Below are 15,902 nucleotides of genomic sequence, written 5' to 3' on the forward strand. Positions count from 1 at the left end.
CTGTAGCGTTTTCCACTTAAATTTCCAAATAATTTCTTGAAGAAAAATTGTTTTTTCTTTTTTCTATTTTCTGTAGCATTTGCCAAATGCAAGAAAAATGTTTAAAAATGACTAATGTAACACAAAATTATGTAGTGAATCTTGCCACACAGAACTACTCAAAAAGATTCGACATTTCTCTTCCCTATAATTAATAGATCCCATCGGAATTCCAGTCAGGAAACGTCAGAGGAGAAATGGTACATGATCGATAAAAACATCTTAAAAGTAATACTGAATGAATGAATGAATGAATAAATAAATGAATTCATAGAAAAACTGGCGCCGTGCCATGGACGCGGCTCCTAAAAATATCAAAAGTAGTTAGGTTTTATATCCTTATTTTTGACGGCAAAAGCTCATTAAGAAATAGAGAGAGATCCCAACACAAAACTGATCGACGCAAAATTTAGTTTGTGTCCTCTCTAGACTCCATTTTGTTTTGCGAAATAAGTTTGCACCGAGACGAAAGAATCCACTTGAAAGTAGTATCCTGTGGTTCTGACGAAGAACGCTGTATCAACATTCAAATGTTGTCAAATCATCCTCTGCTGAAAAATTTTGCGAGAAATTGAAATGAGAAAAGTTACACGTATTTATTCTTGAAATTTACCTTTATTTCTTTTATTGTAATGTAAAAAAAATATCAAAAAAATTTATTGTAAAATTTTCCCAGCATAATAGTTTTTAATTGTAGGAAATACGGCAACGTCTAAAGTCTCTTACGGCATTTTTACTCAGCCCGTATCTAAGATCATCATGCTCCAGACAGTGGCGTGCCGTGCGGGGCGAGTGACAAATCACACGGCAGAAAAACGGAAAAGAGTTCGGAAAGCTCGAGTAATTAATAAGGGTAGTAGATGGCTCCCCCGCAAGAAATGAGATAAATTGACTGTAATTGCTCCGATATAAATTTGAGGAGTAAAGTTAGCACCCGCCTTTGAGAGTTAAGCTCCACCCAGGCGGCGCAATGACTCGGGGACCAATAGGACGCGAGAACGGCACGGTAGCCCCTCCAAGTGGCTACAGCCACGCTTTCTATAGCTCTCTCTGTGCGTCCCTCAGTGATCGGTTGAGAGCCCACGGTTCAACAGTGATAGCGCGCGAGACTCCGGCCGGGCCTCGGATATCATGCTTTTTCAGATTCCTTTTCCCAAGTGTCAATCGAAACAAGTGCAGTCAAATTTGCTCAAATTTCACTCTGTTCTGATGTATTGTGATTGACTAAGTTCCGTCGTGAAACGTATACTCTTGTGTGTTCTCCGAAAAGAATTCGTTTCGAACTTTACGGTCCGGTTCGAATTGGTGTTCTAATTTCGTGTGTGATCGCCTGTGCGTGCTGCACTTATCTATAGTGTCAATTGCAATCGTAATAGCGTACGGCATGGTGTTGTGATTACTGGGCGGTGATCGAGTTTGAGGATGCAAAGACTGTGATAATAGGCGAATCGCGAATGATGTTGAGTCAAAATCAGCATGCTCCAGGAATGAGTCCTCTGTTGCCTAGTTTCGGGTTCACCCAAGACCAGGTCGCCTGTGTGTGCGAGGTTCTTCAGCAGTCCGGGAACATCGACCGGCTGGGGAGGTTCATCTGGTCGTTGCCGGCCTGCGACAAGCTCCACAAGAATGAGAGCGTCCTCAAAGCCAAGGCCATGGTCGCCTTCCACAAAGGCAACTTCAAGGAACTTTACAAAATCCTCGAGAATCACTCCTTCTCCCCGCACAACCACCCCAAGCTCCAAGCGCTCTGGATGAAAGCCCACTACTTGGAGACGGAGAAGCAGAGGGGTCGACCCTTGGGCGCCGTCGGGAAGTATCGCGTCCGGAGAAAATTCCCGCTGCCCAAGACGATCTGGGACGGGGAGGAGGTCAGTTATTGCTTTAAGGAAAAGTCCAGGACTGTGCTTAGAGAGTGGTATACTCATAACCCGTATCCTAGTCCCCGAGAGAAGCGGGAGTTGGCCGACTCCACCGGGTTAACAACCACGCAAGTCTCGAATTGGTTCAAAAATAGAAGGCAGCGAGATCGCGCCGCCGAACAGAATAAGGACGGGTGAGTTTCATGGTTTCATTTTCACGACATTATGCTGCCGTGCAACGCGAAAACGCCGTAAACGCCATTTTCCATTTTCTGGAAACAATGTGGATTGCATTTTGCAAAAAGGAACCACTAGCATTGCAATGTTGCTAAGATTGTGCAACTTCTTTTGTCTTGGAGGAAAAACCCGATTATCCCTTAATAGTTTCTATTTTACTCGCTAAAAACTGTCGTTTAGGACGTGATCGGAGGTTCTTGGCCTTTGACCGAGGCCGGTCGCCAAAATCCAACAATTAAAACAAAAAGACATTTTTAATTTGAATTAATTGTGCCTTTATTATCTTCTCAATACATTAGAGATAGTATGTACTTTATAATTTGTAGTATTAGTAGTTAAGTATTAAACTTAATAGTTAAATTAAGCTTTTAAAAGACAAAAAATTTTGTCTAAAAGTGTTAAATTGTGCAGTATAATATTATGTGCAATTAAAAAAAAAAAAAAAAAAAATTGCAATGATGCTAAGATTGTGCAACTTCATCCTTTGCAATAAAATTGCGGAAATTGTGAAAAACTATGAAATTTAGATGGTAATTTTTGTCTTAAATTTACAGTTTTTAGCGAGTAAAATAGAAACTATTAAGGGATAATCGGGTTTTTCCTCCAAGACAAAAGAAGTTGCACAATCTTAGCAACATTGCAATGCTAGTGGTTCCTTTTTGCTAAACGCAATCCATGTATCACTGCAGAAAAACTTGTGTACCTTGGGACAATGTTTTTACAGAATTCCTTTGCAGATACTATCAAGAACTTGACCTGAAAATTTGAGGTGCATGGGTGAAATAGTTTTTATTTCAGAAAGTGTCAAGTTCCAAAAAACGAGGTAAAATCTCGATGGATTTACGGCGTTTTTGCTTAGCAAGGCAGTATACTCTTGGTAATTTCTATTCCAGAACCTTGTTTGAGGTTTTACACTCTTTCCGCACACGTTATCACGGTCGAATGTGCAAAAGTTGCACAAAATAACGAAATGACGACGAATTATTCCATACTAATCCATGGTGTCTAGGACCTGGAAAAACCGGGATTTCCAGGGTAAATCAGGGAGCAAATCAGGGAGAGAAATAGGGAATCTCTTCAATAAACCGAGAGATATCTTCTTCTACGCACTGAATAGATATAATGATATTGCACCTGAGCCGCCATTATTGACCTCTTGAGTGACATATTTGAATCTTAAGATCATCAGAATATTAGAAAAAGTTCCGTTGACTAGATAATATTAACATCAGGAACGCCTTTGTAAGTAGCATTTGAATGTGCGCCAAAGGTACGGCCGAAAAATGAAAGAAAAACTATATTCATACCTTGAACCAGAGGGAATTTTGTAGTTTTCCCCAAGAAAATCTAGAGAATTCTGCCGTGCCAAGGAAAAACGGCGTATGAACCTGCAGGCGTTGCCAAATTTCCATCGACAAATCACTAATTTTCAAGAAAATTTGTGAATATTTTTCTTTCAATCTCTCAGGTAATTTTGCTCGTGATTTGAACTAAAAAGTCTGAAAATTTCAAGAAAAATTATCGAAAATTTACTTCAAAAATAACCATTTTATCTGTGAAAATTTGGCAACTCTCGAATGTTCATACGGCGTCCTTCCTTAGCACGACAGAATTGGGAGAAAACTTGGGTTTCTTCAAAGGGGATGAGCTCCTGAAAAAGCAGAGAAAATCAGGGAACAAGCACACCACAGATACCATCTAGATAATGTCTTGGCAAAATCTCTCTCATGTCATGCTCGCCGAGATCATTTTGATGGTTGTGCCGTTTTATTTTCATCAATTCGTCGTTCTCCTTGCAATGGAACGTAATTACATTTCTGTGTTGCCAAATTTCCCCTCGCAAATTGCATATTTACCAGGACAACCTGGAAATTGTTACTGAAAATGTCTCTGAATTGTTACCGTTCTCATGCCGAATCGAACAAATTTGGTACAAAAATTGCGAGAGTAAAATGTTGCAAAAAAGTGAATGGTTTGAGTCGATTTTGCAACCTTCGAATGGAATTACGTTCTTTTGTTCGGTTAACGACGAATTGAACGTATTTATGCCAAAAGGAACTATGTGTCACGCTAACCCTATGCACATAGTTCCTTTTAGCATAAATACGTCCAATTATGAAAGAGAGTCCCTGCAGATTGATTGAATTATACATATCTTGGGTAGCGGGGAGCCCCCTTTTCAAAAGCTTTCCTTGTTAGCATTTTACCCGTGTTTGAAACTCCTCACCCGAAAATATGAACGTTTGACTGGTCAAGAAGACATTAATTCTGGGGGTAGACGTCACCATCAATAAATGAATAATTTTGACCTCTTACAGACAAACATTTTATCGATTTTCCGATATTTTGATACGGAAGGCTAGAAAGTATACATATGCAATGCACACTGCAAAGGAGACTTATATACTGCATTGTAAGGAAGAACGCGTGTATGAGCCCTCAGACGGGGCCAAGTTTTCCTCCGATTAAAAAACCGAAATTTACTGGGGAAAATTGTGAACATTATTCCAAAATTGTATCAGCAACTGCGGCACGCAATTTAAATCTAAAATATCTGAAAAATTTCAAAGGAAACTATGCATGAATGTTGTTAAAATAATGTTTTATCAGGGAAGTTTGGCAAACTCTCGAATGTTCATTACGGCGTTCTTCCTTAGCACGGGCAGTTATAGCCCGGGCCCCTGGCCCCTGGCGGAGTCTGGTGGATACCCCCAGAAGCTTGGAAAGTTTCCTATTGTATTAGGTTTCCTAAGAAAAAGACGAAATTAATTTGGTGACGAATGGGCTCGTAGTCGGCCCCCGCGAAAGATCATTCTTCTTACGCACTTCTTCTTAAGAGCTTGTTACCCGGAACCTCCATACACTGAAAAAAAATCTTGGCGTATTTACTAAGAAAAAGGGTAAATTTACCAAGAATTCAGGGTTTCTATTGATTCAGTTTTTAATTGGGTAAAATTACCATTTATGGAATTGGTAATTTTACCGAGAAATCTTCGGTAAAATTTAGTGACTTTCCGGAAATTTTACTGGACCTCGGTAAAAAACGGCCAATATTTTTTATCAACTGTGGTAGAATACCGAGATAAATGGCAAGTCTACCGGGAGTTGATTACCAATAGAAGTGGTATTCTTACCTGAAAAAAACAGTAAAAATTCCGGTTTTAAGTAGCTCTTACCTGTCAGTTTGGTAAAATTACCAATAATTAGGTAAAAAAAAGTGATGATGGTAAAAGGTTACCAAGGACCTTGGTTTAAAAAGCCCGGAGAATTTTTTTTCGGTGTTTCTGGGGATCATGCGAAAATTCAGATGCCGTCCTTACGTCAGAGGAGCAAAGATAAGGCCCCATCTTCAATGGCTTTTTTCAGCCTGAAGGTTAATCTCAGAGAGATTAGCCGGCACCATTATGTTTCCCGCGACATTTCAGTCAACGAGGATCCGTTCAATTGAGAATGTCTGTTGAAGTAACCCCCTTAAAACTAAATCCAAACTATGTGAAACACCCAAAAAATCCAACGCGACGCAGTTTTTTTAAGTTTGCAGCATGAGGCCGAAACTTAAGGTCTCTTCTCAAAATTTCCTTCACGCACGAACTCCTCGAAAAAATCTCAAGTGTAGTGATGACGTCGTGGTGGACGTGAGGATCGCCGAGGCTGAGATCAGCGTATTTTATGAGGTAATTGACCCGGAACATCCTGAGGGTTGTTCATTTTGACTTTTCGCTTTGCACACCCATGTGTCAGTGTTTTTTTTCACTTGTATTTAGTGAAGGATAACTAAAAGAGTTTCTAAGTCTCGGAAGTCTGAGGGAGCATCTTTTCTCAAGGAGAAGATTAAATTTCCTTCTTTAGGATAATGCTCATCCATAGCATAAATCAACGTCTAAATACAAAGAAGGATGTCGTGAAGGACTGAAATCAACCCCACGACAGACACTTTTACTGATAATAAGAAGCGTTTTTACTCATTTTTAGTCAGAAATGAAATCAGTAACCTTAGTTAGGTTTGGCTCGGATCGGCAACTAAACTATCTTCGCGCCAAAGCGTGAGGTATCACGGAAAATTGAAGGCGCCCCGAGCTGATCTCGTTCTTTTGAAGTTCTTTATCATTGAAAATTGGAACGAGGAAGGGTTTTAGGCGATGCTATGATTTTTGTGGATTTCAGAAAATGCTTTTCAATGAAGTCAAAAAGAAAGGAAACGACATGTAAAAATGACACCTAAATCTCTCTGCTGCAAATTTTAAAGACTAAATCTACATTTCGGCTGCAAAAATGAAGTGAACTCGCAATATTCTCAGAGCTAACTTCTGTATCAACAGAGCCGATACATCAACTCAAGTAGAAGGTGTTTGTACTAGACTAAAACTTTTTGTTAGTTTTACGTGTTAAAAAATGATTTAATTATAAGTATGTATGAGAATGGTGAAGAAAACTCGATCTGTGGAAGAAACAAGGAGCATGGGCTGGCAACGGAGATAATTTTTTCTAGTGTTAGACCACGAGAAAAGGTGAAAATTTAAGCATTGTGAAACATGTTTTCTCACTAAAACGTCACGTAGAACATGATATATGGAGCAAAAAGTGCTGCAAGTAACTCCTAACCAAGATATTAACATCTTGCGATGCACCAACTTAAACTTCCTACTCATAGAGAACACAGTTTCACTTGGAATAAATCGCACACAAAATATTACCATGACAGTCTCTGCTGTTTGAATCTATGATAACCTCAATCTCGGCACTCCGGCTCAGCTATTGTATGTTGTTTACACTTTGAAGTACGCAAGAGTGGGGGAGGATCGCTTCAGGATTGAGAAACTTGCCAAAACCGTTGCCGTGTGCAATTCGGTCTAAAGAGACTCATGTTTTTTTGTTGCTTTTTTGCGAGAAAAGCGGGAAAATCGAATTTTCTGTGACCACTGCTAATATAAACCTTGGTTAAGAGTTAATTTCAGTAATTTGTGTTGCACGAATCGTGGCCTACGTAAAATTTTGAGAAGGACACAACAATTCTCAAATTCCTAAAAAGTTTAAATTCTTACTTCAATAGTCCATCTGACGCATTACCTTTCCTCACCATTGACATTTTTAACTCGAGAAGCACAGAAAATAATACGAAATGATGGAGCGACTCAAAAATATAGCTGAAATGCGTGCGTTCAGTCCATAAATCTTAACCTGAAAATGTGCAGTCCAAAATAGGATATTTTCCGGGGGGTCTCCATGTAAACAAGACGAAAACAATTTGAGCTGGAGGTCTGTGACCTCCAACTTATCAACTTCCAAATAAAAACTATTGGCAGGCAAAATTCACTTAGGTTCAAAAAAAAAAAAAAAAATATATCGAGTAAATAATACGTTTCGGATTCGGATATCATGCAGAAAATGTCGTCAATGTATCATGGTATGACGCACGAGCCATAATTTACAAAGAGACACTAATTTTTTGCCATCTACATGCCATCATCACTTAATCCTTTTTCATAAGGAAAATAATATAAACAAAAACTCGTCATTTTTCATTCTTGCGTGGATACCGAACTCGCGTTCCATGCTCTTGTTAAGTGAAAAAGTGACAGAACCTTCGTTAATGCTGCCGTGCTAATGAAGAACGCCGTATGAGCCTTCAGACGTTGCCATTTTTCCGTCAATAAACCCCGACTTTGCCGGTGAAATTGTGAATATAGTCTTTGAATTTTCTCAGACAATTTTATTCGCAATTTAATATAAAACGTCTGAAAATTTCAAGGAAAATTACGCATGATTTTCTTTAATACTACATGTCTTACCCATGGACTTCTGGCATAACGTTCGAATGTTCATACGGCGTTTTTCCTCAGCTGCAGGCCGATTATTGAAATTGACAGACAAAGCTATAGATATTGAAGACAAAAGGGGTACGAAGGGATTCTATTGGTGGTAGCTGGTGGTTGCAATGGACAAAAGGAGGTAGGTAATAGACTTACTAACGGCAACCCACGAGAGACCCTATACTTAGTCCTTCATTTGCTCCCTAAGTCTATAGGAACTACCCACTATAACTAATAGGATCGCTCCATACTCCCTAAGACCTCTTTGTCTATCGCTTTGTCTATCAATTTCAAAAATCAGCTTGCAGGGTAGAATACATGTCTGTGCCAAGGGATAAAATACCCATAAGAAGTAACTATTCTATTAGAAGCAGCTTTTCTAAAAGTATATGAGTTGTCTCCATAAGTTGCTGCTTTAATACTGAAGAATTAAGTAATTTTGCAGAATTAAGTAACTTTGCTGCTCGGGAGTATTATTATATGAAGTGGTTTTGTTTCATTGTATAGGTCCACGGTACCTACGTGTCCCGTTTAAAAGTCATTACCGTTATACTCATTTCTAAGCTACTACAAATAACTTTAAAATGCCCACAAATTTATTATGTTGGTGTTTTCCAGCTGCAATCTATCAGCATTTTACATCCAAAACGGAATGAGACATCAGACAACTGTTGAAAAACTTAGATATTACTCACCCACAAGTCCATATATTAAGGAGATTGGAGGACAAGACACATGAGAATGGCAGTTTTTGCTGTTTCAAGAAATACTTGTTGAAAGTTTCAAAATTACAAGGAGCCTCATAGACGGAAAACGAATGTGCGAACTCGAATTTTGATGCGATTTCATATTTTTGACAGAGTTATTTACAGAGAATGTTTTAAGACTAGTTTTAGTTGAAATTGCTAATATCTCAAGTTTTCAAAAACTGCTCTTACGCACCTTGCCCTTCCAACAGTGGCGTGGCGTGCTTTGCGATCTATCGATTGATCGGCCACTTAAACCTATTGAAAAGTGTCGATAAAACAGGGTGTTTGCAGCGAACACCTTAATAATCGATTATTTACCACAGCTTCAAATGGGGAAATATCGATTTATCGGAAAGCACGCGACGCCTCTAGTGGCGTGGCGTGTTTTGCGATTTATCGATTGATCGGCCATTTAAACCTATGGTAAAGAATCGATTATTAAGGTGTTCGCTGCGAACACCCTGTTTATCGATCTTTTTCCGTAGGTTTAAATGGCATGACAATCGATATATCGCAATTCACGCCACGCCACTGAACGCCTCTGCCTTCCAAGCCCCCAAATTCACCGTAATTTTCAATCAAATTGAAGTGTAAGGACACGAGAAAGAAACTCTTATGTTTCTCCGTCGTGTTCACGTCAGCCTGCCGGTTTTTAATCATAGTTGGTCTGAAAGTACACTTATTGGATTACGTCAAGGGGCTACTTACTCATTCTCGACAAGTTTTTTATTAGTCTTTCAGAGGAAGAGGCAAAAAATAAGAAGACTGCGCTCGCACTAATGATGGGATCACGTTGTTTGGTCCCGAAGTGCGTTCACAGTTACTCTCTCGATTCGTCATACTCACTACTGCAGCGCCAATCATTTTATTCTATGGAGGTAAAATATCACCGACGTGACTCCTTTCTTTCTTTCCGAAATTGTGTTATACATCAGTTCAAAATATGACACACCGCCTCATTCCAAAATAAAAAAAGAAAGCAAAATAAAACAAACAAAACAAATGGTTGAAAAATTCCACATTGCCGAGGTAGATAAAATCCGTACCTACGGAGTTTTTTTTAAAAGATTATATTTCTTAAGTTAAGAAGGAAATTGGGAAGAAATTTTTCCCGCGTTTGCTCAACTCCATAAAATCTAACAATAAGTCTCATTTTTGAGAGAATCATATCCTTCTAACATGAGATGTGTTTTTCACTTATGTCGTATAATCACGCAGCGCGGAAACTGGTCCTCAACAATCGTTAAAGTTTGCAACAAACTTTGACGGCGAACCTTACAAAATGCGGAAGTCAAATGATTGGCATTGCTGCATGATGAACATTTTAGCCGTTTTAAAAGAAAGCCAATCAATATCTACTTAAAATTTGTTACTTTGTAACATATTGTTAGTAGCACTTGATTGAACTTGTTAGGGAGGTGTGTAGCCAAAATACTGTACAGTGTGCAAGGATTAACTTACATGAAACTGTTTTATTCGATTATAATGTTTGGTCAAAGCTTTTTGGCACATTTGCCATCGTCATGTCCTTTGTAGTGAGGAAACTAAATTTATATGCATTTTTCAATTAACATGAACAACTATGGTAGGCACTTGTTGACTAGGCAGGAATGTAAATATGTATAAGATGTTTCAAGGATTAATCACAGAGTTCAGCTTACCTATCTTTCATACAATTGGTTTGTTGCCAAATTTATTTGCGTTTGGACATTTATGACATTTAAGCACATTTAGACGATGGCAATTGTGCCGAAAACTTTGACCAAACATTATATTTTATACCTATAATCTACCTATATTATAGGTATAAAGATTATATTAGTTTGCGCTATATTCTACATATATTATAGGTATAAATATATATTTTATACCTATAAAAGATGTATTAGGAATTTGTAGGCCGGTCCTGCTCCCCACCCCCCTCCCTTCAAAAATTTCCAGGACAATGCCCCCTCCCTAGGCTATGTAAGAGGTGAATGGTCTCAATGGTCCTTACCCCTACTTTTGATCATGATTAAAGGCTTGCGTATTAAACCTGCAAGATGAAAATGTTGTTCTATTAGGAGGGTATGCATGAGCTTTCAAAATATACTTGATGCCATGGGTTTCACTGCGACGGAAGACATTAACTTGTCGAGCTCTGGACATGCAACACAAAATGGATAGGTAAATGATGCAACTCACCTGCGAAGTTCAAAGTGGTTTTAAAAGGCGAAGTAGGCTGATGAATTCAACAACTGCGAAATGAATTTTAACAAAGTCTGCCTGGTTTGAGTTTGGATCAAACGGTCAGATTCTGTTAAAAATCTTATACGAACAGCTGTCCATTGATAAGTAGACATTCACATTTTGATCTGGTGTAATTTCAACATTCTTCATCTTACTTGCCACGGATCATACAATGGAGCAGAACTTAATACAATGAGGATGATGAGTAACTACAGATCCTGCTTTACATTACCTACATATGGTACCATTATCCTTGATTTTCCGTGCATTTCCCAATCATTTCTCATTACGTAATCTGACTCTTAAAATTGCAACACTTATCAGCTTCACCTAATTCTAGCCGTATCGGAAGTCAATCTCAGCCTACATTTCCATGAAAATCATACTCGCCTGAGTAATGAAGAAAGCAGAAACTCATGGTTATCGTCAAAGCGATCACTTAATCTGTGTCTTCTCTTAGCTGTGTCCAGGCACATTGAGCAATCTGCTTAAGATACTTAAGTTTTTCATTCTCTTTACCTCTAGGATTGTGAAAATGCTCAAATTGATGTTATTTGTCATGGTTTCTGGGGTGGTTAAACTAGACTGCGAAATATTGCATTGAGTAAATCAAGTATCTTGGCACGTCTCGAATTTTTCGCCTGAAAACAGAACAGTTGCCCCTGCGCACGAAGAATCATTCTAAACTAAAATATTGGCAACACTCAGAGAATTTAAAGCAAGATCTTTTTTGAAAGAAAAAAACCTTGCATTCGATGGAATTAGCAATAACTGTATTCGATGCAAAGTTCTCTCCAAAAAGGATCCTGCTTTCATTTCTCTGTATTTGGCCGATTTTATGGATTGAATTATTTTTACGGCTCATGCCCAGGGGCTGTTGTTATTTTTTGGCTAGGAACCCAAAATCTGCCAAGATATTTGACTTGATCATTGCAATATATTGCACGCCAGTTTTAACACCCCAGAATATGACATATCACCTTAATTAAATTTTTCTACACAAAGAGCTGCCACTTCAAGGAGAAACCACACCGAAGTACACTAGATTTAATGTGAGAAAATGACTGAACACAGAACATAACAGACCGATAGATTTACACCCATCATCAAATAGGCATTGATTAACTCTCATCAAGGGCATTATACACGGTTATAGGCTTAGAACAAAAGCCATCACAAATTGAGACTAAAGTCAAGTATTGTTTATGTCATCACCCATCAGTACCTGTATAGTGCCATCTGACTGCATGAATTAACCTGTTAAGTAGTGCTGATTCAGAACTGAGCAGAGATTGACATTTTTCTCAGCATACGATGGCTCTGTTCCAATGAGCGGGCTCTACTCCCACTGCGGTATCATGTGAATATACTTCAATTAATGCGGAATTAAAGCATGTTGTGTATCTGTAAAGTGAAGATGTTCACGCCAGAGGCTTCTAAATCACTGAGCACGTGAAGTTGAATCGAATAAAGCAGTTTTCTGGTAGTTATTACTTGCACATTTTTAGCATTTCGGCTTAACTCCTACCTAAGAAGTTACAATTTGTGTTGATTTTTCCTTTTCTTCTAAAAATTATTTTGTAATTTTACATAGCTTTCTCGGTTTTTTACTTGCTGGAAAATAACAATTTTCGATATCCACTGTTTATACAAATGGTTTAGTGTGTCTTGGTTTAGGCTTTAAATTGTCGAACAGAAGAAGTACGCAAGTGTCAATCTGAGTTAACTCCATCTGCATTCTGCAAGGCTTTTCATATTCATTACCTACTTAGTTTTATTCTTTTTTTTTACTGTAAAGAGGGGGCAGGGTTACCGCGAATCCTCTATTATCCCTCGATTCACCAATGTCTGCTTCCCAATTTGGACTACACACTTTATAGTTGGAATCTCAAATTTCTGCCTCGTCCATCAAACCGTTTATCTGCATGCATAGAGAAACTAATTAATTATATCGTCAGTTCCCTCACAAACGAACGTAACTTCATTCTAAGGTTGCAAAATTAACTCAAACAATTCAATATGTTTACAAGAATGTACCCAAACAATTTATTGTGGTCCAAAATTGTCATGATTTTTGCATGAGGTCAGGGGAAAAACCAGTTAAATTTTCAGTTAGAAATGCTTAAGATTATCCTGATCGGTGAAAATGTAATATGCTAAGGGAAATTTGGCAACATTTAAATTTAGTTACGTTCTTTCATGAAAGGAACGATGATATGTTGTCTCCATAATGATCCAGGATTAGTAGGTCCTTATTGTAAAAATTAGTCCATTTAGCAGTCTGCATGGTCACAGTTTGACTGCTATTTATTTCTACTTTGATCAGTCAGTTCGTTTCACATCCAAAAAACGCGCCTAGAAAGACTATTTCATCCTTGTGAAGATCAATCAATCTCATGAACTCCAGTACCGGCCAATACTAGAGGGGAGAAGCGATAAAACATGTTAAATAACTGCTCATTACCAGATGGCAACTTCGCCAAGTTTGAGTGTTTTCATCACTGAACTAATTTTGTTTTAAAAAAATTAAATTATCGAGAAATAAATAATCGTTGCCGTTTAAGTATACTGCCGTGCTATGGAAACACGTCATACGAACATTCAGACAATGCCATTTCCTTAAAAAAAAATGCTTATTTTTGAGAAAGGTTATCAATATTTCTCCTTGACATTTTTAGATCTGCTAGTTTAAAAATACAAATGAAATTTTCTGGAAAATTAGAAGAAAAACATTCATATGTTGCCCTGGAAATTCGTATTTTATCTAAGAAATCTTGGCAGCGCCTGGAGGTTTATACGGCGTTTTTTCCTAACAAGGCAGTATACGTCCCAGGTGTGTTTTCCTCCTAATTTTGCAAGCCACAGTTGATATAATAATTTCTAATAATATGCCGGGTGATTCTCTTGAATGGGCCATAGAATTTGATGTTCGTCTCTTTCGTCGATGTGCTAAACTGACTATGAGTGGGTAGAACTGTCGGTTGGTTTATGCCGGACAGTAAGGCAAAGGCCCGAATTCTCACCATACCCCCGCGCAACTGCTTCCAAGAGCCCAGAGGCGTGCGATTAGCATAATTAATTAATAGCCATAAAAAATGAATCTTTAACGAGCCAGCCTTGTCTTCACTCTCCCGGGGCTTTGTTTTGAATGATGATGCACCTCAACGCCCTTGTATATTACTCTCAAATATATCACTTAACCTATAAAAAAGCATTGTAGCTTACTGAGTGTTATCTTGAACATTGTAGAATACCACTTTCGGAATACCCAATGCTGAAGCTAATAGGATATTTGTTTATCATTTTAACATACAGGTATTCATATAAAATTTAATGACGGGCACCTCTAATTATAAATGAAAATCGTAAAAGTTTATTGGACATTAGCAAGATGGAGGAGATCGTCAGCGCATAACAAACAAGATACCTTTCCTTGTGAAAACTGATTAATGGTGTTGATTAAACGAAATCCTTGAATATTTCAATGGAAGGCCTCGAAGTATACTCTTAAGAGAGCACTTGCGGAATCGCAAACCCTCAAAGTAATCGTCTTTTTTACCTCTTTCGTGTCGTAAGATCTTCTTCTGTGTACGTTTCTTCAACAATGCCACATCCTTTTTTAAATGATAAGCTTTGAAGATTTTGAAAATTTTACGGTAGGAAAAAGAGAAACAAAATTCATACGAAACAGAGCATTGAAAAATTTTGGCGTTCCACGAAATATTCATTCGCTTCAAAATGAATTTTTTTTTCAGGCGTGACAATGTTTATAACCCAAATAATTCCTTCAACACTAATAGACTGCTCTAAAACGCAAACTTCGTAAAACGCAAAAAAAAAAAAAAAATTGTCATCGCATTTTTCTTAACGTTTCCATCTTTCTTAAAAACCCCAACAATAATGTGTAACCACGGTACAAAATACATCTGAATGGACCACTAGACAAGGTACGAATTTAAGCAATCTGATACATGTTTCTTAACCAGAATTTCACGTAAAACACGATTCGCGCAACGAAAATTACTGAAACTAACTCCTAACGAAGATATTATCGTTTTTATTTCACATTGGTTACGAGGAATTTGAACTGCCCGCTCTCAAGAAACTCAAAGCTCTACGTGAGTCAAATCGCTCACTACAACGGTTTCAGAAAGCTTCTCAATCGAGCAATGTTCATTTTCCACCATGTGTTGTTCAAACTATAGGTAAGCAATTTGCTATAGCTGAGCCAAAGCGTCAAGATTGAGGTTGCCAGATTTTTATACAGCAGAGACTGTCATAATAACATTCAACGCGCGATGTGAATCACGTAGAGAATTGAGTTTTCATGAGCGGGTGGTTTAAATTCACGTATCAAGAATCGTTAAATATCTTTGGAAGGAGTTGAATTCGGTAATTTTCGTTGTGCGCGTCGTATTCTACGTGAAATTTTAGTTACGAATCATGTATCAGAATGCTGAAATTCGTACCTTGTCTAGTGGTCCATTGTCTTTATAAGGATCATTCAAACGATAAAATTGATCAAAAAAATGTATAATGAACTAGGAAACATTCGATTCTCTTGCCCTGACTGCTCTTGTTCAGATCTCGTGAGCATCGTATGCGCAAGTTTCAAATCGCATTAGAGACAGAGTTAAAGAAAAAAGAAGATTTTACGGTGATTCCTGACGGCAACTACCGTGCATTTGCGAGTATAATGACGTTAGTGCGGACGTCACTGTTTTCCCCCTAGTACTGTCGTGCTAAGGAAGAACGCCGTATGAACATTTGAGAGTTGCCAAATTTCCTCCGGTTAAATTATCATTTTTGAGGAAAGGCATGCATATTTTTCCTTGAACTTTTTAGGAACTGTAGGTAAAATTGCGAAAAACGTTATCTGAAAAAATGGAAGAAAAATATTCATGAGGTCAATAGGAAATTCGAGTTTTATCAAAGGGAATTTGGCAACGCGTGAGGGCTCATACGGTGTTCTTCCTTAG

General features: G+C 38.1%; 1 protein-coding gene across 1 annotated transcript in view; it reads left to right on the plus strand.

Annotated features, from left to right (window-relative positions):
* The first annotated feature begins 731 nt into the window (after positions 1–731).
* The window catches only part of LOC109036146 (homeobox protein six1b), a 50,930-nt gene continuing 35,759 nt past the window's right edge, over positions 732–15,902 (plus strand). The window contains exon 1 of the mRNA XM_019050117.2: positions 732–2,092. Within this exon, the coding sequence (XP_018905662.1) occupies positions 1,494–2,092 (599 nt within the window). The 5' untranslated portion in view covers positions 732–1,493. The remainder of the gene's footprint in view (positions 2,093–15,902) is intronic.

The sequence above is a fragment of the Bemisia tabaci genome, chromosome 1 (genome assembly GCF_918797505.1).
Source record: "Bemisia tabaci chromosome 1, PGI_BMITA_v3".
In the NCBI taxonomy this organism is placed as follows: Eukaryota; Metazoa; Arthropoda; class Insecta; order Hemiptera; family Aleyrodidae; genus Bemisia; species Bemisia tabaci.